Here is a 24,958-nt window from a genome sequence, read left to right on the forward strand (position 1 = left end):
TGCCCCCTAACATTAGTGCTGCGGTACAACCCAGACCTAGACACCAGCACCGCCATTTCTGGAGGCCCAGGCCCGTGCAGTGCCTGGGTCATGGGTCAGGGGCTCAATACCTTTAAAACTTATTTTATCTTACACTTTTCAATTGCACACCTCCTGCGGGTGAGAGGCAGTGGAGGGTAGGACAAGAGGATGCGTTTTATCTGCTGAGGACCGGGCTGGGCACGCGTGGGGCCAGGAGAGCTGGGTTCGGGCCCCAGGCCTGCATCTGGCTGGCTGTGTGCCATGGGCAATTTCCTTCCCCTCTCTGGGCCTCCTGCCCCCTGCTGATCTGGGAGTCTGGGATTCCCACCCGGGGTTCTCCAGTCTTGTCCCTGCTGGCTTTCCAGATGGAGCAGCTGGCCAACCCGAAGGCCTGGATCAACGCAGCCACCCAGATCTTCTTCTCACTCGGCTTGGGGTTCGGCAGCCTCATCGCCTTCGCCAGCTACAACGAGGCCTCCAACAACTGCCAGAAGCACGCCGTCATCGTGTCCATCATCAACAGTTCCACCTCCATCTTTGCCAGCGTCGTCACCTTCTCCATCTATGGCTTCAAGGCCACCTTCAACTACGAAAGCTGCTTGAACAAGTAAGCCTGGGTCATCCGGTGGGCCCCAGGCCTCAAGGGGGGGGGGGGAGTGAGCCTCTAAAGGCCCGAGCTGAAAGGGTCTCTGGGAGGAGGCAGACACCATAAGTCAAGGGGTGTGGGGCAAAGGGCACAGGCTTTGCTGTCCTCAATCCAGGGTTCAAATCAGAACCACCGGCAGCTGATGAGCATAAGGCAAGCCGGCGTCTGCCTGAAGGAATGAGGGCAGTTTTGTGTATTCAGAGCACTTAGTGCCAATAGGGCATTCAACAGATAAACCTTAGCTTCTTCTACCCCATCTCCCCCCCTCAGAAGTAACCAAGAGCTCTCCAGCTGAGCCATGGAGATTGCAGGACCTACTTTCTGCTGCCCCTTACCCAAAATATAAGAAACAGCATCCAGAAGGTATGCTGTCCAATACAGTGGTCACTAGCCACAAGGGGCTAGTGTAAACATTTAAATGTAAATTGATTTAAAATTAACTAAAATTTGGGGGACTTCCCTGGTGGTGCATTGGTTGAGAATCCGCCTGCCAATTCAGGGGACACGGGTCCGAGCCCTGGTCCGGGAAGATCCCAAATGTCACGGAGCAACTAAGCCTGTGCACCACAACTACTGAGCCTGCAATCTAGAGCCCGCAAGCCTAGAGCCCGTGCACTGCAACAGGAGAAGCCACTGCAATGAGAAGCCCGTGCACTGCAACGAAGAGTAGCCCCCGCTCACCGCAACTAGAGAAAGCCTGTGTGGAGCAATGAAGACCCAGTGCAGCCAAAAACAAAATAAGTTAAAAAAAATTAACTAAAACTTTAAATTGATTGAAATTTTGATTTAAATTGGTTTCCATTTCAATGTAAGTTCTTTTAAATCAGTTCCTCAGTTGCACTGGCCTCATCAGAGTCCTCAGTGGCCACGTGTCCAGTGGGCACCATATCGGGCAGCACTGATGGAGAACGTTCCAATCACCACAGGAAGTTCTGTCAGACAGTGTTGGTCCAGAGGTTAAAACAGCCCAGCTGCGGGGGTTTGGTTCCTTTGATCATCACTGTTCCTATCTGAGGCTTCTTCAAAGCCGTTCACAATCACTCTGCCCTTTAAAAGCTCACCAGTCAACAGATTCCCTTTGCTGGAGCAACCTCACCTAATCCGAAGAGGCAGAGGGTTCTGTAATCAGCGAAGGTTAATCGGCTGCTCTGCTCTGCAGGGTGATTCTGCTGCTGACCAATTCTTTCGACCTTGAAGATGGCTTTTTGACAGTCAGCAACCTGGAGGAGGTGAAAAGTTACCTGGCGTCTGCCTACCCCAGCAAGTACAGCGAGGTGTTCCCACAGATTAAAAACTGCAGCTTGGAATCGGAGCTGGAAACGGTAAGGTGCTGGCAAGGTCTTTGGGAGCTTCGGGCCCTTTGGGAGCTGTTCTAGAGAAAGTGCAACTTGAGGGGTATGCACACCCCGTGAAAATCAGGGAAAACTCGGGACTTGCCTGGCAGTCCAATGGTTAAGACTCCACGCTTTCACTGCAGGGGGGCATGGGTTTGATCCCTGGTCGGGGAGCTAAGATCCCACATGCTGTGCGTGGTGTGAAAACAAACAAAAAAACCAAAACAACAACAAAATATATCTATATATGTATCTCCTTCCTTGTGCCTCTTAGAGGCCGAGAACTCTGCCCACTAGTCTCCCGGAGTGCTGCACGGGAATCCCAGTCTCTACACAGTTCCTTTGGGTTCCCTGTGTCCTTTCTTCCTTTAAATTTTCTTTTTAAAATTGAAAAATAGAGGAAAGTATAAAGAATAATATAACAAACACATCTATCCACCTCTCAGAATGAAAAATTGTAAATATTTTGTCATTGTGGGCTCCAATTTTTTTTATGTAAAAAAAAACATTTCAAGGATAAAGATAAAATCCCTTTTGTTACTGTCTCCAAAGCTTTCACTACTCCCCAGAGGCCAGAACCTTCTTTTTTTTTTTTGCGGTACGCGGGCCTCTCTCTGCTGTGGCCTCTCCCGCCGCGGAGCACAGGCTCCGGATGCGCAGTCCCAGCGGCCACGGCTCACGGGCCCAGCCGCTCCGCGGCATGTGGGATCCTCCTGGACCGGGGCACGAACCCACGTCCCCTGCATCTGCAGGCGGACTCTCAACCACTGCGCCACCAGGGAAGCCCTGTAAGAGCTACATTTTATTCCATCATTCAAATATCCTACAATTTACTGGACCCAGGCCAGCGGCAGTAGAAGCCCAAAGTCCTAACCACTGGACAACCAGGGAGTTCCCTATGGATTCCCTTACTGATAGACATTTGGGTTTTTCCAAAAAACTTTTGCTACTAAAATCACCTTTATTTATATTTTACAGAATTATATTTGCTATGCTGGCAACTTTTTTTTTCTTTTAACAATTGAAGTATTGTGTTACTTTCTTACATACATCAAAGTGAGTCAGTTATACATATATATTCTTTTTCATATTCTTTTCCGCTATGGGATATTACAGGATATTGAATATAGTTCCCTGTGCTGTAGAATACTACCTTCTGGTTTATCCATTCTATATGTATAGTTTCCATCTGCAGGTCCGAAACCCCCAATCAAACCCTCCCCCAACCCCGCTAGGCAACCACAAGTCTATTCTCTTTCATAGATAAGTTCATTTGTCATATTTAGTTTTTCAAACTTTGTTGAATTTAATTTAATTTTATATTGGGGTATAGTTGATTTACACTCTTGTGTTTGTTTTAGACATCCAGCAACCTGATTCAGTTATACGTAGATACAGATCTATTCTTTTTCAGATTCTTTTCCCCTATAGGTTATTAAAGGGTGTTGAGTAGAATTCCCTGTGCTACAGAGTAGGTCTTTATTGGTATCTCTTTTATATATATTAGTGCGTATATGTTAATCACAACCTCCCAAGTTATACCTCCTCCACCCCACTTTTCCCATTTGGTAACTGTTAAGTTTCTTTTCTAAATCTGAGAGTCTGTTTCTGTTTTGTAAATTGGTACATTTGTATCAGTTTTCAGATTCCACCTGTAAATGATGTCATGATATTTGTCGTTATCTGTCTGACTTCATTTAGTATGATAATCTCTAGGTCCATCCTTGTTGCTGCAAATGGCATTATTTCAATTTTTATGGCTCAGTAATATTCCGTCGCATATATTCACATCTTTTCTATCCATTCCTCTGTCAATGGACATTCTGGTTGCTTCCATGTCTTGGCTATTGTAAACAGTGTGGCAGTAAAGGTTGGGTGCGTGTGTCTTTCCGAATGACGGTGCTCTCTGGGACTACGCCCGTGACTGGGACTGCAGGATCGTATGGTGGCTCTATTTTTAGTTTTTTAAAGAAGCTGCAGATTGTCCGCCATAGTGGCTGTCACAAATTTCCATTCCCACCAGCAGCGTGTAGGCAGCTTCCCTTTTCTCCACACCCTATTCTGCATTTATGCTTCGTGGACGTTTGTTGATGGCCATTCTGACGGGTGCAAGATAATACCTTGTCCAAGTTTTGATTTGCATTTCTCTAATAATTAGCGATGTTGAATATCCCTGTGCTTTTTTTTTTTTTTTTAACAGTGTGAGTAAAGGTAAACTCTTGAAACTGGCTTCTTGAAAGTCGGCCCTGTTTTGAATTCTTTTTCTGTTACCTACAACAGGACATTTCTTTAGACCAGGGGTCATTTACTGCCCCGCAGGCTTTGGGAATATTAATTGCCCATAAGCCCCCTTTTAAAGATGTTGTTATGAGAAACGGCCACAAGGCGGCAGCATTTCCTCATGCCCCACTCTGGTAACTCCAGCAACCAGAGACTTAGAGAAAGTCGTATTCCTGTGTTGTAAATTACATGGAAAATGCCCGAAGAAAACCCCGAGGGTTTACATCTCGTCTCGTTACTTCATCCCCTCACCGCACAGACTGATCCCCAACCCCTGCAAAAGTGCTATGCAGATGGTGCTGTGGTACATACAGGGGGCGCCTCTAAGGAACAAGGCTAGAGGTGGGAACCCCACCACCAAACCCATGAAGACCAGGTGACTTTTCAAAGCTCTTCCTACCCAGAGGGTCCACCGTCCTTTGGGTGCACTAGGCTTGCTTCAGCTGTAGGAGGACCTGCCTGGATCTGGAGATTATGGTCCCATGCAGAGGGGACCAGGCACCACAGGTCCAAGGGGTGGGGCTCGTTTGCTGGCACATCCTGCCCAGCTCCCTCCGCCCCAGCATACTCCAGACTTGGGACCCAGTCCTGCTCAGGCTCCAGGGATGTGACACCAGCCCAGGTCACCGAAGCCTCAGGGCAATATAGTAGGCGTTTTTTCCCTCTTTTTTCTTTAAATTGAATTTTTACTTTCTGTTGGAGTATGGTTGATTTACAGTGCTGTGTTTGAGTTTTACAGCAGCTTGATTTAGTTATACATGTACCTGTTCTCTTTCAGATTCTATTCCCACATAGGTTATTACTGAGTGTTGAGTAGAGGTCCCTGTGCTCTCTAGTAGGTCCTCACTGGTTATCTATTTTTATACATATATATGTGTGTGTGTGTGTGTATATATATATACACATATATACATATATATATATACGCATATATTAGTGTGTATGTGTTAATCCCAACCTTCTAATTTCTCTCTCCCCGCTCTGCAACTTCCCCCTTTGGCAACTCTGAATTTCTTTTCTAAAGCTGTTTCTGTTTTTGTTTTGTCAGTTATTTCATTTGTATCTGATTTTAGATTCCACGTGTAAGTGATATCATATGATATTTGTCTTACTGTGTCTGAGTTACTGGACCTAGTGAGATCATCTCCTGATCCATCCATGCTGGTGCAAATGGCATGATTTCATTGTGTTTTCTGGCTGGGAAATAGTCCACTGTGTATATGTAGTGCGTCTTGTTTATCCATTCATTAATCTCGGTGGATTTTCGGTAGTTTTGATGCCTCGGCTATCGTAGATCTTACTGCAATGACCATTGGGGTGCATGTGTGTATTTGAAAGATGGTTTTCTCCGGATATTTGCCCAGGAGTGGGATTGCTGGAGATTATGGGAGCTCTATTTTTCAGTTTTTAAGGACCTTCCCTACTGCTCTTCATTGTGGCTATTACCAATTTACCTTCCTCCCAGCAGCATTGTTGGGTTCCCCTTTCTCCACGTCCTCTGCTGCATTTATTCTTTGGAGAATTTTTGATGATTGGTGCCAGGGGATAACTCGTTGTCATTTTGATTTCCATTTTTCTACTCGTTGGCGACGCTGAACATCTTTTCACGTGCTTTAAAACAAACAAAAAACCACAACAGGGTGAGTAAAGTTAATCTCTTGAAATTGTTTTGAAAGTCGGCCCTGTTTTGAGTTCTTTTTCCGTTACCTACAACAGGACATTTCTTGAGAGCAGGGATCATTTAGTGCCCCGCAGGCCTTGTGAATATTAAGCGACCATGAGCAGTGTTTTAAGGATGTTGTTATGAGAAGCGGCCACAAGGCGGCAGCACTTCTTCATGCCCCACTCTGGTAACTCGGGCAACCATAGGCTTAGAGAAAGCTGTGTTCCTGGGTTCTAAATTACATGGAAAACGCCGGAAGAAAACCCCAAGGGCCTGTGTCTGGATACTTCCCACCCCCCTCACCCTGCAGACTGATTCCCAACCCCTACAGTAGTGCTATGCTGATGGTGCCATGGTTCGTAGGTGGGGCGTCTCTAAGGAAGGAGGCTGGAGGTGGGAACCCCACCAGCAGGAGCCGTGGAGATCCGGTGTCTTTTCACAGCTCTTTCCTCCCAGCAGGTCCACCATCCTTTGGGTGCACTAGGCTTGCTTCAGCAGTAGGAGGACCCGTGTGGATCCGGAGATTGTAGTCCCACGCAGAGGGGACCAGGCACCACAGATACAAGGGTGGGGCTCGTTTGCTGGCACATCCTCCCCAGCTCCCTCAGCCCCATGACAGCTCAGCCGTGGATCCCAAGCCTGCTCAGGCTCCAAGAATGTGACACCAGTCCTGGTCACCGAGGCGTCAGGGCAATATAGTCTGCATTTTTTCCCTCTTTTTTAAATTTATTTTTTATTTTCTATTAGAGTATGGGTGATTTACAATGCTGTGTTTGAGTTTTACAGCAGCTTGATTCAGGTATACATATAAAAGAACGAACCTATTCTCTTTCGGATTCTTTTCCCACATAGGTTATTACTGAGTGTTGAGTAGAAGTCCCTGTGCTCTCCAGTAGGTGCTCATTGATTATCTGTTTTATAATTATATATATACATACATATTAGTGTGTATTAATCCCAACCTCCTAATTTCTGTCGCCCCCCTCTGCAACTTCCCCCTTTGGTAACTCTAAATTACTTATCTAAGGCTGTGAGTCTGTTTTTGTTTTGTCAATTAGTTCATCTGTATCCTTTTTTAGATTCCACCTGTAAGTGATATCATATATTTGTCTTACTCTGACTTACTGGACTTAGTTAGATCATCTCCTGATCCATCCATGTTGCTGCAAATGGCATGATTTCTGTTTTCTGGCTAATAGTCCACTGTGCACACGTATGGCGTTTCTTTATCCATTCATTCAACTCGATGGACATTTCAGTAGTTTCGATGCCTCGGCTACTGTAAATCTTACCTCAACGACTGTTGGGGCCATGTGTGTATTTGAAGGATGGTTTTCTACAGATATTTGCCCAGGAGTGTTATTGCTGGACCTTATGGGAGCTCTATTTTTCATTATTTAAGGACCTTCCCTCCTGCTGTCCATTGTGCTGTTACCAATTTACCTTCCCACTAACCAGGGGTTCCTTGTTCTTCAGACACTGTCCTGTATTTATTGTATGTAGACTTTTTGGGGTTTTTTGACCAGGCTGATTGTCCTTCGTACTGCAGAGGTGATAATTTGTAGTTTTGATTTGTATTTGTGTCATAATTATATACGTTGAACTCTTTCCTTGTGCCTTTTGGCTATATATATATATATACATATACTTTTTTTTGGAGAAATGTTTTAGGTCTTTTTTCCATTTTTTTTGATTGGGTTGTTTTGTTGTCAAGTCGTACATGCTGTTTGTATATCTTTGAGATTTAGCCCTTGTAGGTTGCATCATTTTGAAATATTTTCTCCTAGTCCATAGTTGTCTTTTTGTTCATGGTTTCCTTCGATGTGCAAAATCTTTGTTTGATTGGGTCCATTGGTAGGTTTGCTTTTATTTCTGTTGCCTTGAGTCTGACCTAAGAAAATGGTATGATTTATGTCACAGAATGTTTTGCCTATGTTCTCTTCTGGGGTTTTATCATGTCATATCTTGTATTTAAGACTTTAATCCCTTTTGAGCTTATTTTTGTGTATGGCGTGAGGGTGTGTTCTAACTTTATTTGCGGCTGTTCAGCTTCCAACACTACTTGCTGAAAAGACTGTCTTTTCTCTATTGTATATTCTTGCTTTCTTTGTTGAAGATTAATTGACTGTAGGTGTGTAGGTTTATTTCGGGCCTCTGTGTTCTGTTCCATTGATCCATATGTCTGTTTTTGTGACCATGACATTGTTTTCTTTACTGTAGCTTAGTAGTATTTTCTGAAGTCTGGGAGGGTTGTGTCTCCTGCTGTGTTCTTTTTCCTCAGGATTGCTTTGGCAATTCTGGGTCTTTTTTGGTTCCATATAAAGGATTATTCTGGTCTGTGAAAAATGCCATGCATAATTTGATAAGGATCTCATTAAATCTGTAGATTGCTTTTGCATAGTGTGGCCATTTTAGCAGCATTATTCTAGGACTTTTTTTTTTTTTTTTAATATTTGGTTGCACCAGCTCTTAGTTGAGGCAGGCAGGCTCCTCAGTTGCGGCACGTGGGCTCCTTAGTTAAGGCTCACGTGCTCCTTGGTTGCGGCATGCATGTGGGATCTAGTTCCCTGACCAGGGATAGAACCCAGGCCCTGTGCATTGGGAGTGTGGAGTCTTATCCACTATGCCACCAGGGAAGTCCCTAGGACCTTTTTTTTCACATTGATTTTCAGGTCAATTTGACAAGTTCCACTGGGGGGTGGGAAATCCCTTTAACTTTTATTAGAATTGCACTGACTCTGTAATATAATTTGGGAACAATCTATTTTTTTCAACTGTGACTTCTGATTTAGGAACAGGCTTTTTCTCATCATTCACTGAAGTCTTCTTTTATATTCTGCAACTAATTTTTCTCCACAAAATCCTGGCAGATCTTTGATTTACCTTTATGTCTATGAACCTTATTGTTTTGTTCCTATTGTAAATAGTGTTCATTTCCCAATTCCTACCATTGCTGGTTTTCGTTGCAAAAGAAAGCTAACGGTTTTTGTGTTGGTCTTTTATCTAGCAACCTTGATGAATTCTTATTCTCGTATTTTTCTATATATTTGCTTTACGTTTCTATGTAATTCTTATGGCACCTGCGGATCCTAGGAATTTTTTTCTAGCACAGTGGAAGTGCAAATGAGAGTGGGCATGTTTGTCTAATTCTTATATTTAATGTAAATACTTCTAGAAAGTGTCTCTAGAGAATGCCTTTCAGGAAGAGGGAACAGTAAAGGCCCATAGCTCTGCTTGCCAGTAAGGTACCTTGGAGTTTTTTTGGCCCTTTGATTTCATAGGTGGAGCCATTCCAGGTCATTTCGTGGATGAGGCAACACTTTGTTATTCCTTCCTCCCTGCTTACACTGACCTGTGGCACGACCCTCCCTACCAGGGTGTCAGATCCCCAGACCTCAGCCCCTGCCTTTAAGGCCTGGATCCTGTTCAGATGACTTCTGAGGCCTACTTGTGTTCCTGCTCAGTTCAAATTTCCTTTTTGTTTCTGGCACCTGGGAATTTTCCTCACTTACTTTTTGAGTTTGGCTCAGTGCCCAAAAATTGTGTGGTTACTGATTTATTTAGACTTTTTTCCACTTGAATTTTTCCATGAATCTTTAACAAAGTTTAAACTATACCTTGAGTTCCCTCCCAAACAGTACAAGGACTTTCAGACACTTTCACTCACCCCTCTTGTTTTAAGTACCTTTTGTGTCCAATTCTTTTTATTTTTTAAAGGTTAACAGATTTCTTTTTTTGGCTGCATTGGGTCTTTGATGCTGTGCGTGGGGTTGTGGGGAGTGGGGGGCTACTCTTCTCTGCGGTATGAGGACCGGGCTTTTCATTGCGGTGGCTTTTATTGTTGCAGAGCATGGGCTGTAGGCGTGTGGGCTCAATAGTTGTGGCGCACGGGCATAGTTGCTCTGTGGCTTGTGGAATCTTTCCGGACCAGGGTTCGAACCCGTGTCCCCTGAATTGGTGGGTGGATTCTTAACCACTGAGCCACCAGGGAAGTTCCCAATTCTTTTTAAACTGATAAATTGGATGCTACTGTTATTTTATACAACAGTGTCTGTATTGACGGGCACGCTTGCTATTTTATTTGATTGCATCCCAGCTGTCTTCTGGGGGCATGTATTATCAGTGACACTGCTTAGCGCTGTCGGCTCATGGTAATAAAAAGCAGGCCACCTTTAGTAGGTTCTGTTGTTGTTCTTAAATTCTCTGCAAGTGATCACTCCCTTATGGTCTGCACCCAGGGCGGACGGACACCACTGTCCCCGTTGGGACGCTGCTGAGCTGACCTGTATTTTGAATCTGACAGTCCAGCATCCGCCGTTCCAGGGGAAGGGTGCTGAAATCTTAGTTCTTATTCCTGCTGACTCTTCACTCATAGTGGCATGTTTTCTGGTCAGTTTATAAATCTCGGGTTGCAAGCTCACCGCTTGATCATCTCTGGTGGTCTTACAGGTAACCCAATTCAGACCTGCAATGGAAGCCTTCCCCAGTGTTTGCTTCTGCTGCTTCTGCTACTGGCAGCCAGGGGGTGCTCCCCCCCCCCACCCATAAGCCCTTTCAACCAGGAGCTGAGGCTCTATTTCCACAGTTCAGTATCCCTACAGCAGCGTTACCGCCGCAGGCATCTGGCCTCTGAGCAGCCTGCCCACTTGGTTGCCTGCCGACCAGGCCAGCTCCCCACCATTCTGGATCCTGTAGCTGTGGCTCCACTATCTCAGCTCCCGGAACACCCAGTCAGTCATGATACAGGAAAAAGAAATTATGCAACCATTATCTTACTATACTTTATCCATAATGATGTGAGTTGGGGCAGGAGAGAGGAACTCAGTGTTCCAAGTTGACTGAGGTGTCTCCTCACACTTTGCAAATAAGGGCTCCTGACAGCTCGCATTTCTATCCAGCCCAGCTTACCCTCAGTGGGCTGGTGTGCAGATGGAAGATCCAACCTCAGAATGTGGCTTCTCATGGCTGATTCTCAGGTTCCCCAAGTAGCTTAGCACCTGGGGAAGAAGTCCTAAGTCCCCCGGGTGTGTAACTGGTGTCTTCATCCTGTGGGCAGGCCGTCCAGGGAACCGGCCTGGCCTTCATCGTCTACACAGAGGCCATTAAAAACATGGAGGTGTCCCAGCTGTGGTCGGTGCTCTACTTCTTCATGCTGCTGATGCTGGGCATTGGAAGCATGCTGGGGAACACGGCCGCCATCCTCACCCCTCTGACCGACAGCAAGGTCATCTCCAGCTACCTGCCCAAAGAGGCAATCTCAGGTGAGTGGGTCAGCAAAGGCGGCGGGGCTCGGGGAAGTGAGCAGAGGGAGGAGTCTCCTCAGGGGCCGCAGGCTCAGCGAGAGGCCGCAGCAGCCTCACCAGGGTCCTGCCATGGCTCTCTCCTCTCGGGCAATCTGGGACCTGGTACACATGATTCACCCCATGCATCTGGTTCTCCACATCACAGGGGAGTGAAGTGGTCACCCCAACCTTGGCAAAGGCCAAACCCCCCGACACGGCCCTCAAAGCTCTCCAGGCTAGCAGAGAACCTGCTTTTGTCTTTGTGTTGACTGAAGCATAACAACAACACGTACATTTCTCGCACCAGAGAGCCCCTCCCTGCTCCTGCCCCATCAGTACGCCCCCATCCCCATCCTCTTTCCTGTCCGTGTAATAATCCAGCCTAAGACCATACACCACAATTCATCTACCCATTCTGCAGTTGGCAGACCTTTGCCTTGTGGGGGCAAGAACCTGTTTATCCAGGCCTGCCTCTCCACTTCACTCCACCACCCATCTGCGCCAGTGCAACCTGGCAGTGTCCAGAGAACCGTGACTCCTCACCCCCACATCCAGAACCCCTCGTCCCAGCCCACATCAAACCCCGCTCCCACCAGAGCCCTCTAGCGCTTAGCCTCCCTGCCCTCAGGAGCCAGCATTATGTGAGCCTCCCCTCCCGCACAGAGCCTGTTCTCCTTGTGTCCGCCTCAGGACAGCAGTGGGGCTCACTGGCTGGTAGTGTAGGCTGTGGCCATGGAAAGGGCAGGTGGGAGCTTTAGAATCTAATACTTTGTGGGGTGCCCAAGGGAGGCAGCAGAGACTGGAGCCAGAGCTTCGGTTCTGGAGACAGAAGGGCCTGTGTCTGAATTCCAACTTTCTTTCTGTGCTGTGGAATGTTGGGAAAGTTACCCGACATCTCTGAGCCTTGGCTTCCCCCTCTGTAGAAGGGGGCTCCTGATAACCTGCCCCAGAAGCTAAAGGCTCCACTGCATGGCAAGTGCCTGGGGCGCAGTAGCAGTTGGGTAAGCATTTGTTTCTTCTCTTCCCCTCCCTACTCCTCTCTTCTGGTCAGATGTGAATCCACTCTAGGGGGTCCTGTGAGGGGTGCCCTGCAGCTCAAATCTCCTCCCCTGATTCACTTCCCATGAGCTTAGTGGCTGAGTTGCTGGGATAAACAGTCACCAGACCCATAGATTGGGTGAGATTCCCCTAGACAGCAACGCCTCCAAGTTTCTCTTTTCCACCGAGTTTGATTCCCCACTACTGGACGGCTCCACGAATTAGCAGCAGGAAGTCCTGCTGACACTCCTCGCAACACCTTTGCCCCACGCTGCCCAACACACACACGTGGCGCACACGTGCAGAGAGGCCAGCCCACGAGGATGAACTGAGTGGCCAGCGCCTCCGCAGGGTCCATGGCTCTTGGGCCCCGGAGAAAGCTGGGTGCACAGGCGGGTGAGCAGGCGGTCTGTGCTCCTAGGTCTGGTGTGCCTCGTCAGCTGTGCCATCGGCCTGGTGTTCACCGTGGAGGCCGGCAACTACTGGTTCGACATCTTCAATGACTACGCCGCCACGCTGCCCCTGCTGCTCATTGTCCTGGTGGAGGCGGCCGCCGTGTGCTACCTGTACGGATTGAGGAGGTAGGAGGCCTGCCCCGCCCGCCGCCCAGGAAACCCACCCGTGAAGGCCACGCCTCACAACACTTTCTGCCACATGTAGTTTCGAGAGTCCCAGGTGTTCACATTATGCACGTGGGTCTTTGTGGTCTACAGCCCAGGCTCCTGCTAGGTCAGTGGCAGCAGGGGGGGCAGGTGGTGATGGACACGCTGCAGGGTCCAGGAGAGGCAGGGGCTGTGGTTCCTGCTGTGACAGTCTCACCCGGCCCCCTCCCCTCCCCCATGGCTGCCTCTTCTGCCGTGGGGAGCAGTTTCAAAGGCCCGGGACTGGCGGTAAGACACCAATCCGGATGCTGGGCCTGGGTGCCCTCAGGCAAGTCACATCACAGCCCTGGACCTCGGTCCCCTCCCCTGGGAAACGGGGAGGTGGCTGGGTCAGCATTTCTCAAAGTGCTGAGATACTTTCCATCCTCATTTCTATGTGGGGTGGGGGGGCAGAAAAATATGATTAGACTATCCAATCCCTGGTAAAACGGATATATTGGCATGCTATTGCTAAAAAGAGCCCACAGACGATGGGAATCCCAATGGTGGGCTGCAGGCAGCTACACTTGGGAAGCAGCACTCCATGCCAGCTCCAACGGGTCAGGGCCAAAGTGCTTCTGCTTCCTTCAGGTTTTCCCTCTGCCCCAGAAAACCTGCTCTGGTTCCAGGGGACAAAAGCGATTCCCCTGTGGGGGCATATCTAGGGGGAAGGAGAGTTGCTGACGGCAGGGTGGGAGGGGTGGAGCGGGGCTGCCCTCGGGGTCCCCTGGTGTTGAGGACTGGCTTCACAGGCGCCCCGCCAGGCCCTCTGGTGTACAGCCAGCCTCCAGCTGAAGGCCGGCACCAGGAGCATGGCCTCTGATGTCCACTCACCTATGGATGGTTGCTTTGCCCCCTCTGTGGCGGCCTCAGCCCTTCTTCCCTCCCTGCCCCCAAGACCCCCAGAAGGAATCAGAGACCGCCCAGTGGTCGTGTTCAGACATCAGTGGCGCCCAGCACAGAATCTTCCTGAGCAGAGGAGGAGGTGTGGCCTGGACTGCCTGGCGCCAACAGCATGGATAATCCAAGCTTTCTCTCCCCACTTCCGAACAGATTCGAAAGCGACCTTAAGGCTATGACTGGACACGCTCTGAACTGGTACTGGAAGGCCATGTGGGGCGGCGTGAGCCCGCTGCTCATCATCAGCCTCTTTGTCTTCTACCTGAGTGACTACATCATCACAGGGACCCTGCAGTACCAAGCCTGGGACGCCTCCCAGGTATGTAAAAATACTCAGCCCAGGAGCTGGGCTGTGAGTTTTTCAACATGGGCTGCAGTGAAGAGAGTGAGATTCCATCCAGAACTTCCTGGTGGCCTCTGTCCACTGAGGCCACTCAGGCAAGGCCAAGCAAGGCTGGAGGGCATGGCCCCTGAGGAGCTGGGTGGGGCAGGGACTGGCGTTTACACTGGAGTTGCTAGGACAGAACCGGGGACTGAGAGGGGCACTCAGGAGGCTGGGCTGCATCTGCTCACCCAGCAGAGGGCAGCACATCAGTGTTTTAACAACCTGGACAGCCGTATCACGGCACCGGGCCTGAGGGTCAGCCTTGGCTGTCCTTGCACAGACACACTCTCATAAAAAAGATTTACTTTTTAAGGAAAGTAATACAACTGACCAATTTGGATTTCTTTCCCTGTGGATAGAAGATGCTGCCTCTTAGCATATGGTGTGTGTGCAGACAGGGTGCACGGGGCCCGTGCTCCAGTCCACACACTCCACACTGCACCAGGGCTGGGAAGGCGCCACTGCGTCTGGTTCTGGCAGTGGTGCCGAGCAGGGCTTCCCACCCTGCAGTGGAGGAGCAGGGTGTGCAGCCTGATACTTTTGGAAAATGCAATTAACAGTGAATTCCTTTAAAAAAAAAAAAAAGGTGGTAGAGCAAATACAAGCACCAAATATGTATCAGATTCAGCAGACACAGGATTATATGCTGTCAAACTGCTAAAATCATTTATGTTTCCTCCCACTTCCTGTACTCGTCACACAGAACACAATGAGTAACAGACAAGCAACAGAAGTCTGTGGGTTGGTTCCCGCGGCCACACTCCGGGTGGCATTTTGGTTTACAAACCATATGTGCTTTGGTTGACAGCAAGTACCTGCTCCCTGGATTTAGCTGTCCTCTGGTTCCTTTGTGGAAAGGTAGTGTAGCATTTAGTGGCTTTTGGGCCTCAACTGGTTTCTCATCAGTTTTGCATTTACGGAAACATCCATCATTCTTCCATCAACACTTCTCCCGAGAGGAGAGCTGTGCGGCTGGACACAGAAGCTAATAACCACATGTGGCTACTGAAATTTCAACAGAATTTAAAATTCACTTCTTGCGCATCCCCAGCCACATTCCCAGTGCTCAATGGCCACCTATGCCTGATGGCTGCTGTACTGGACAGGTAGCCCCTACGTTTAGGTGCCCTGCTGCTGCCTTGAACATAAGCCTTGGATTATTCTCGTGGTTGCTCTTGCCAGGTAGCTCCAAACAGTACGCACAGGGGGAGTTAGTCTGCCCAGCAGAGCCACTAGTGACCTGCACGCAGAGCTGGGGTGGCCCCGGGTGTAAGGATGCCCGGCCGCAGATGCTCTCTTCCTCCCACTGAAGAGCCTGAGGCCCGGAGGGGTGGTGCCCTCAGAAGGCTCCGCACGGGAGGTTCTTTCTCTTCTGACACTCAGGTTCCTTCTTCAGGGCCAGCTTGTGACCAAGGACTACCCCCCGTATGCACTGGCCATCATTGGGCTGCTCGTGGCCTCCTCTACCATGTGCATCCCCCTGGGGGCCCTGGGGACTTTCATCGTGCGCCACCTCAAGCAGGGAGACACAGCCTCCGTGGCCTGAGAGCTGGGCTTCCCCGAGACTGCCGTCAGCCGCTCACTATCTTACAGCCACTTACGTACAGATGGAGCCGCCTCGGCTGCTTTTGGAAATACTGACTCCGGAAGCACTCAGCCCATCGTGTTCTCGAGTCTAGAAAGGATTAGGAAGGTGAAAAGAAAGACTACTCCCTCAGCAGGACACACACCCCACCCGCCACCCCCAGAGTCACACACGGTGCTTCCTCCCTGTCACCACGGAGGCAGAATTCTCACAGCCAGTCTTGAAGACAACTGCTCGACTCTAGCAAAGTCCTAGAAGTAGGGCACACCGGGAGCTGAAATTTGACTACAGTTTTTATGGGATAAAATTTAAGGAATGTTTTCTGGTGAGATCCGGGCATTCATTTTTAGAGAATTTTGAAAAGGAGTTTTTTAACTAAGATGACTAATCTGAATGTCCTCAACGCAAAATTAATTAGTTCTTTTTTCAGTCACGGTGAACCTGCAATCACTGTGTTCTCCTTCACTAATAGGATTGACTGGCCATAAAGAAAGGCCTTTGTTTGGAGCTCACAAAAGGAGTCACTTTTCCCTAATCTGAGGCCTCTCAGTGGGTCCAAGACCAGTCCTCTCTACAAACAACCCAAACCACCTTCGGCCCTGGTGTCTCACGACACTGAAAAGCTGCCAGAGCCTCTATGAGGATGAGGATGAAAGTGAAGCTAACTTTCCCATAGACCTAAAGTTATATTTGGACCTGATGACCAACTCTTTATAGGAAAGACCATAACTTAGTTTTACATTATTTATCTGTACATAAGTTTTCTAAAATGTATAGAAAGACGGCTCTCAAACAGAACACCCAGTAAGTGAAGACACCATATTTATGATACAGCATTAGTCCACCCTGTGAACGTCTCCTGTCGTTTAACTGCAATAAGTAGGTCAGGGTTATCTCGGATACTGCTCTAACACTCCTCAATTCCATGCTCTCAGTGCAGCACACAGTTTCTTTGAGTAGATTTGTACAGACATCTTTAAAGACACTTACACATTCACCTGGGACATCAGCTAGAGACGGCTTTTCTTTTTCATGCCATAAACTTCCCTATAACAAGAAATACGCATTAGAAAGGTCTTAGGCAGTCTTGAACTTCCAGCTTCACCTGATGCCCATAAAAAGACCACTTGGTGGTGTTAGGCAAGCTGGAGAGCCGCATGGAAGTCAATGAAGTTAGAACACACCCTCACCCCATATACAAAAATAAACTCAAATATAAGACACGACACCATAAGACTCCTAGAAGAGAACATAGGTAAAGCATTCTCTGACATAAATCGTGCCAATGTTTTCTTAGGTCACTCTCCCGAGAGAACAGAGATAAAAGCAAAAATACACAAATGGGACCTAAACAAACTTAAGCTGTTACACAGCAAAAGAAACCATAAACACAACAAAAAGACAACCTATGGACTGGAAGAAAATATTTGCAAATGATGTTACCAACAAGGGCTTAATTTCCAAAATATACAAACAGCTCATACAAGTCAACAACAAAAAATAACCCAATCCAAAAATGGGCAGAAGGCCTAAATAGACATTTCTGCAAAGATAACATACAGATGGCCAACATGCACGTGAAAAGATGCTCAACATCACTAATAGAGAAATGCAAATCAAAGCTACAAATCAAAATGTCACACACCAGTCAGAATGACCATCATTAAAAAGTCTACAGATAGGGCTTCCCTGGTGGCGCAGTGGTTAAGAATCCACCTGCCAATGCAGGGGACATGGGTTCGAGCCCTGGTCCGGGAAGATCCCACATGCTGCGGAGCAACTAAGCCTGTGTGCCACAACTACTGAGCCTGCGCTCTAAAGCCCGTGAGCCACAACTACTGAAGCCCGCGTGCCTAGAGCCTGTGTTCTGCAACGAGAGAAGCCACTGCAATGAGAAGTCCGCACACCGCAACAAAGAGTAGCCCCTGCTAAGTAAATAAATAAAGTCTACAAATAACAAATGCTGGAGAAGGTGTGGAGAAAGCAGAACCATCCTACACTGTTGGTGGGAATGTAAACTGGTGCAGCTACTATGGAGAACAGTATGGAGGTTCCTCAAAAAAACTAAAAAGTATGATCCAGCAATCCCACTCCTGGGCATGTATCCAGACAAAACTATAATTCAGAAAGATACAGGCACCCCTGTGTTTACAGCAGCACTATTTACAATAGCCAAGACATGGAAACAATCTAAATGTCCATCAACAGATGAATGGATAAAGAAGATGTGGCACATATATACAATGGAATATTACTGAGCCATAAAGAACGAAATCATGCCATTTGCGGCAAAATGGATGGACCTAGAGATGATCATACTAAGTACGTCAGAAAGAGAAAGACAAATATACCATATGATATCACTTATATGTGGAATCTAAAATATGATACAAACGAACTTATCTATGAAACAGAAACAGACTCAGAACAGATGTGTGGTTTGCCAAGGAGGAGGGGGCGTGGGGGAAGGATGGATTGGGAGGCTGGGATCAGCAGATGCCAACTATTCTTTATAGAATGGGTAAACAACAAGGTCCTACTCTAGCACAGGGAACTATATCCAGTATTCTGTGATAAACCATAATGGAAAAGAAAAAAAAAAAATCACTTGGCTTTAAAATGCATGAACCAGCATTTACTTACCACAATTAGTCAGTCCTCCGATTTCTTACCAGAGGGTTCTTCGGTGTCACAAAACCTCAGCTATCAAGGCTTGGAGAGTGAGCACACTCAACAGCAAATACACACAGCACAGAGTCTGTTCCTGAATCCTTACGGGTCACAGTCTCCGAGCCCCCAGCCCTGGTCACTGTCTTACAACAGGGGCCGCCCCTCGGGGGTTGGTCATCACCTGGGTATTTCAGCCCTGAATGCTAGGTATCCTCAGGAGCATAGACACAAATGTTGTTCTAGAGCAGCTCTTCATTCACAGTTGCTGTACTTCAGAGGTCCTCCACCTCAGTGTCCATTCAAACCACCCGGGAGCATTGAAAACTCCTGGTGTCCAGGCCACGCCTGGGAACCTGCCAATCTGAGAACCAGGGCCCTATTTAAGAGAGAAGGAAAATGTGTCATACATTTAAGCACACTTACATCGAAAGTGACCTTTAAAATTTTGAAAGCACTTTTGAGCATTTCTAATTGTATGGAAAAGTTACTTCTCCAGAAAAATATTTGCTCACAGAAGTCGAACAGGTGAAGTCCCATTATTATAGACTAATGTGCTCCAGATGAAAATGTCTCCAGCTTGGGTTCAGTTTTATTCTGCTTTCTGAGAACTGCACGAAGAGCAGAACGTTTCATAGTAATCCTCAGTCCTGTTTCAAAAAATTCTTTGAATTCTTTGACTATTTTCTAGGGACTGCACAAAAGCAGTCATCTTAACATTTGTCCACCCTCTTCCAATAAGCTGGAGAGAAAAAGGCACGTTTCATCCCTGTGCCCTTAGCAGTACAATGACGTTAGAGCCAGACACGGACTCCAGAAAGCTTTCTGATTATACTAAAAACACACCTACTCTTAGTTCTAAAGAATCAGGTAGGGAAATATTTGGTTTTTTTTTAGCAATTGTCATAAATAAAACCCTAAACAAATATATCTCTAGGTCTTTTTGTTCACTTATGAGATGTAGTTTTGTTTTGAGACCTCTCAACACAAGATTTTCCCTCCTTACGTAAACATACTAGCTAATTTTGAAAACAAAAAAAAGGAAAATAAAGGAGAATCCATCTGGTCTCTTTTCTACTGCCTTCTCTGTTTGCTTCCTCACACACAGTGAAACCGCACCAATGCAGTGTATGAAGGCCATCACATGAGAAGAGGATCACATGATAACAGGAAGGGTAGCATCCAAAAGAGAAATTAGGGGGAAAAATTCTAATTTGCTGGATTTAAACAGAATGTGAGCTCTTCCGAATTGCTGCAGAATCTTTCCAACCCTTTTGAGAGGTGCCCTGGGCAGTCTGCCCACCTCAGAATCCCTTGTTGGCTGAGGCCATGAGAACCCACACAATAGGTTTGGGTGTGACCTCAGAACTGTCCTGGGGCGGAAAGAGCGTGTAAACTATTGTGTTAGATTTCTATAAGTTATTTTACATAGAAAAATTAACTTATGGCTGTTCCACTTTATAGACAGAAAAGCTGGGGAAGAGAATTAATTCACCCAACCATTTTCTACTCAGCATCCAGTCAGGAAGAAAAAAAAAACGAGCGATTTAAACAATCCTTTGCAAGGCAAAAAGTACGTCTACAAATATGAAATTCTCAAGCAGAATTTTCTGACCAGTCTCTTACGTGTGACTCATGTGTCCTTTCGTATTGCCCACCTGCACAGGATCAGCCTTTACGGACTATACTACAATCCAGTCCCTGTGTAGGCTCTGGGGAAAGTTCTGGTCTCTGGACTTCATGGCTCTTAAATTCTGGAAGGGAAAAAGACAATGACAGATAACAAATGATATAATTACAGACTGTGATCTTTTCTAAGAAGGAAATAAATGGGCCAAGTGATGGTGTGAGAGGGACAGTGCTTCAATCAGGTGGTCGAGGAGGAGATACGTGGACTGAATTTTGAAGAAGAATGAACTAGTTATTGGAATTGCTGGAAGGTCTGTCCAGGCAGAGGCAATGGCAGTGCAAAGGCCCTCAGGGGAGAAAGAGCAGAAAGGAGGCCTGTGGTTGGACTGGGGACGGGAGCGATGGGAGATGAGCTTGGAGAAGTGGGCAGAGACCAGGTCATATAAGGCCTTATAGGCCACAACAGAGCTCCGGTTTCCTTCAAAGAGCAAGAGAATCTCACCTGAGGGTTTAACGTGGGGCCCTGCGTCATCTAGTTTTCACTTGAAAGATCACTTGTAGCTGTGGAGAACAGACTGGTGAGGGTTGTAGATGGGGACCTTGGAAAATTATTCCAGGAGCTACTTTAGGAAGTCCATGGGAAAGATGATGGTGGCATAGACTTGGAAATGAATATGGAGAGGAATAGGTGGGTCTGAGTTATATTTTGGCAGGGGAGAGTTGCCAAGACTTGCTTATGGACTGGATGCATAGTTGAGAGGAGAGGGATGAAATGTCTGACTTACTGGGTGGATGCTGGTGGCATTTCCTGAGATGGAGAAAACTCGGCATGGAACCAGTCTGCAGAGTATAAATCAAGAGCTTTGGGGGGAAAAAAAAGAGCTCTGCTTGACCATACTGAGTTTGAGATGCCAGTGAATCAGGTGGGAATATCGGGTAGGCAGCAGAACATTAGAATCTGAACCTTTTGGAAAGCTCCGATCTAGATGTATATATATTTGGGAGTCACAGCATCAAGATGCTATTTTAAAACCATGGGTCTAAATGACATCACCTGGGGTAAGTGTGTACATGGAGATGAGGGCTTAGGACCAAAGCCTACAAAAAAATCCAACATGTGTCCAGACAGGGCCACAGGTTCTTTTCCATCTTTCTCATTGAGAGAGGGGGTCTGTGTCCCTCCCCCTGAATCTGAGTGGGTTTGTGAGTGCTCCAACCAATAGAATATGGGGGAAGGGACACCACTGGACATTAGAGGCTAGATCATACCATGCAAGCTTCCACCTGGTTTGCTGGAACTCTCACTCCGGCCGCTGTGAGCCAACCAGGTATGAAGTCCTACGACCTTGAGGCTGCCGTGCTGCAAAGCCACATGGAGGTGCTCCAGCTCACAGAACCAGCTGGTCCACCTTCCAGCCACCCTTGTGCAGCACCAAACCAGCGCAGACCAGAGACCAGCCCCTCTGTCAGCTGAGTATCACTGAGTGACCTCTGTCAGTGCCATCTGGAACAGAAGAGATCACCCAGCTGTGCCAGGCTCCATTCCTAACTCGTAACACTGTGAGATTACTTTCCAGAAACAGATTAACTAGAACAGGGATAAAGCAGAGAGGAGACATCAGTAGGCAATGGAGTTGTGAATAAAGCTGGACAGAACCCAGGAGAATGTGTGCTCCCAAAAGGTCAGGAGAAGGCCATCTTAAATTCTCCAAACATGACTTACAACCTGTACTTTCTACTTCTCCTAACCTCAGAGTCTATGTTTAAACCGAAATCTAATAGGAGCTCAATTTAGGACATAAAATGTAACATGATATTTTAATAGATGCGACTTTAGCTTCCTACAGCTAGAAAAATAAACAGGCAACAGGCACGCATCACTGAAAATGGTGAAGAAAGACGAATGTCTGGGCCTTTGGCTAAAACAAACAAAAAGCAAAGACAAAGTTATGCTCAGAATAATCTGTAAAGGGAAGTGCTAAGAACAAACAGGCCATCTGACCAGTTCACGCAGGACCAGGGCATTCGTGGTAATAATTAAACATGTCACAACTCCTTTTAGTTGTCTCTCTCCCTCCACCCCCGCAGTGAAATCCCATTTATGGAGCCTCTGCGTGATGTCCAACACGGAGGATGAGAGCTGGACATCAAGGAAGAGCTCCCGCCTGTAGATTTACCTGGGTTTCTCAGCAGGGGTGTGTCCGTGTGCATGTGTTATCCTAGGGAACTGCCATATGGATGAGAATCCAAGAATTTACAGTTAAGAGACCAAGTTCAACACACAAGTGAGGTCCAAATATAAATTAGAGCCCATGTTTTCTTTAACTCCATGGCCAGAGTGCTCGCCCTCATAAGGCTCGCGAGCCTTACTCAAAATCAGTTTCACAGAATCGTCCTATTGAGATGCTCTGTAAATAAATTCCACAGACCAAAAAGTCTGGGTGCTGCTGCGTTGCACACCCTCTAGGGGTGTCAAACCTCTGACAAGTCCGAGAATTGAGACAAGTCTTTGACTATGTTTAACCCAATGTTTCCAAATGGTTCTCACCACAGATCCCTACTGTCAAAAAACAGCTCTGAGCACACAGGACTCGTGTTAGTCCAAACACTCAGGACAATGCTTTGCCGAACAGACTGAGAAACTGGGGGCCCAGAGCTCAGGGAAGAGCCAGGCCATCCTGCAAGACACGGCTGCGTGAGGAAGAGTTCTCAGCAGTGAAAACACCCAGGCCAACAGGACAGAACAGAAAGCCGAAACCCCGCAAGTGGAGGGGAGCCTGATGTGTGATGGTGGCAGCATCGCACAGCAGGACGGAGGGAGTCGGGAAGGCTCTCTGCTAACTCTTCCCGTTAACCCGGTGGGAAAAGAAAACTGGAGCCTGTGTCGGATGACAGCACACAGTCCCTCCCCAGGGGCTACACTCTCCTCCCTCCATCACTTCAAGTATGGCCATGCGACTTGCTTTGACCAATGAAATGTGAACAGAAGAGATTGTCACCTTCAAGCAGAAACTTCTCCCTTTTCTTTCTGCCAGAACAACTGGTAATGTTCCTGTGTGAAGCTGTTCCGTCAGTCTGGGTCCCAGGATGCAGATGTCATGTAGCAGAGCTGCAGCAGACCCTTCAAGGATACATAGAATGAGTGAGAAATAAGTCTTCATTTTTTTTAAAGCCACTGAGATTTGGGGATCATTTGTTACCGCAGCATAATCTGATCTACCTGGATTGACACAGACCATTTCCTTACTTTATAGAATGGGAAAAGACCTGACATGAAAAAGCAAAATTATGTGAAAAGAAGTCCCTTGGTGTTGAGCAGTGTTGCCTTACCCAAGCACAAGGGATGGTAGGAAATTTCTGGTCAATTCAACACCATTGAAATTATACACTTCTTTCACCAAAAGTAACCACAAGAAAATGAAAAGACAAGCCACAAACTAGAAGAAGATATATGTAGTACATATAAGCAACAAAGAATTACTCTCCAGAATATATAAAGAATTTCAGAAATCTTTAAGGACAAGCAATCTAACAGAAACAGGCAAAGACCTCAAAGGCACAGCACAGGAAACACCCGATTCCCTCCAGCACCAGCTCTGAATCATGACTTTGGATTTTTCTCTCCTTACAGGCTGTGGGAACAGACTTCCAGAGAGCCCCACCTCCCGGTATTCATGCCCTGTGTAATCCCCTCCCCGAGTGAGCTGATCTAGTGGCTTGTTTCTAATGCATAGAATATGGCACAAGTGATGGGATGACACTTCTGAGATTAGGTTAAAAAAGACTGTGACTTCCATCTTGCTGGCTTTGGTGAACCAAGCTGCCAAGGTGGAGAGGTCCATGTGCCAAAGAACATAATATTTTAAAGACTTATTGTAATTTATCTGTAGTAGGAAAACTTCTGACATCAGGACTCATAGGCAAGCAGGAGGAAAAACCCCCAAACCCTTGTTTAAGCCACTTCCCCCCAAAACACCCTTCACACACCACACACACACGTGCAAGGGTCTCCTAGGCACCGAGGTGTCTACATCAGCATTTCCCTCGGGCTCCCTGACATCTTCCTGTGGCCTGAGAGGACGTTTTCTAATAAGCATATTGTCCCACTTCTTGGTTGAGAGCCTCTATCATTTTGAAAAAGAAATTACAATTTGGAGGTGGGAATACAGGGGACATCTTTTAATGAACACTATACTAAATATTCCCCTGGAATATCTGTAACTGAAAAATAATTATAAGGATAAACACAATTTTTAAAGTGGCCATAATTGGAAAGTAGAATTTCAGAAGCTACTCATTTTCTTGCTTACTTACATTGTCTCTTTCTTCTATAATGACCACACATTGCTTTGCATGTTTTTTATAAAAAGGAACATCCCTTTGTAAAACAAGGTATAGGAATGACACCAACATTAGTTAGAAAAGAGTATGACATTTTATTTTCACTTACGGATGGACAGTACATGAATTTAGAAATATAATCATTGCAGGGTTCTGAAATATTGATACCTTAAGATCTAACACACCAACATTAGCCCATTCACTGCAAAACAGCCACGTCAGCAGTTCAGATTTGGTCTTTGTTGTGGTCGCTGAAATAAGTTCTTAATGTGAAATGCCCAGTAGCATCTGAGTAATACATTACAGTAGACATGAACTAAGTTTCGATATTTCCTCTTTGGAACGAATTATGCTTATGTACAAGAGTAGGTAGTTCTAATTACTTACCCTATTGTGAGTTTTAATGACTGACTTGAAGCTACAGAGGGGTTTCCAGCTATTATTTCCTTTAAAGTTTCTAAAAGCAACAACTCTTATTAATGTTTATAAAAGATAATGTTGGAAAAAAGGTAATGTTAAAATCAAGGCGCTCTTTAGAGATATTTA

General features: G+C 46.7%; 1 protein-coding gene across 5 annotated transcripts in view; it reads left to right on the plus strand.

Annotated features, from left to right (window-relative positions):
- SLC6A20 (solute carrier family 6 member 20) overlaps positions 1–15,862 on the plus strand; it is a 39,442-nt gene extending 23,580 nt beyond the window's left edge. For 3 of the 5 annotated variants that reach the window (XM_065885269.1, XM_065885271.1, XM_065885272.1), the window contains 6 exons: positions 387–628; positions 1,827–1,989; positions 11,001–11,205; positions 12,686–12,845; positions 13,959–14,124; positions 15,587–15,736. In XM_065885269.1, the coding sequence (XP_065741341.1) occupies positions 387–628; positions 1,827–1,989; positions 11,001–11,205; positions 12,686–12,845; positions 13,959–14,124; positions 15,587–15,736 (1,086 nt within the window). Of the gene's footprint in view, positions 1–335; positions 629–1,826; positions 1,990–11,000; positions 11,206–12,685; positions 12,846–13,958; positions 14,125–15,586 lie in introns of all 5 variants that reach the window. The other 2 variants (XM_065885273.1, XM_065885270.1) reach the window with 2 other exon arrangements.
- The last annotated feature ends 9,096 nt before the right edge of the window (positions 15,863–24,958 follow it).

Source organism: Phocoena phocoena, chromosome 10 (assembly GCF_963924675.1).
Source record: "Phocoena phocoena chromosome 10, mPhoPho1.1, whole genome shotgun sequence".
Lineage (NCBI taxonomy): Eukaryota > Metazoa > Chordata > Mammalia > Artiodactyla > Phocoenidae > Phocoena > Phocoena phocoena.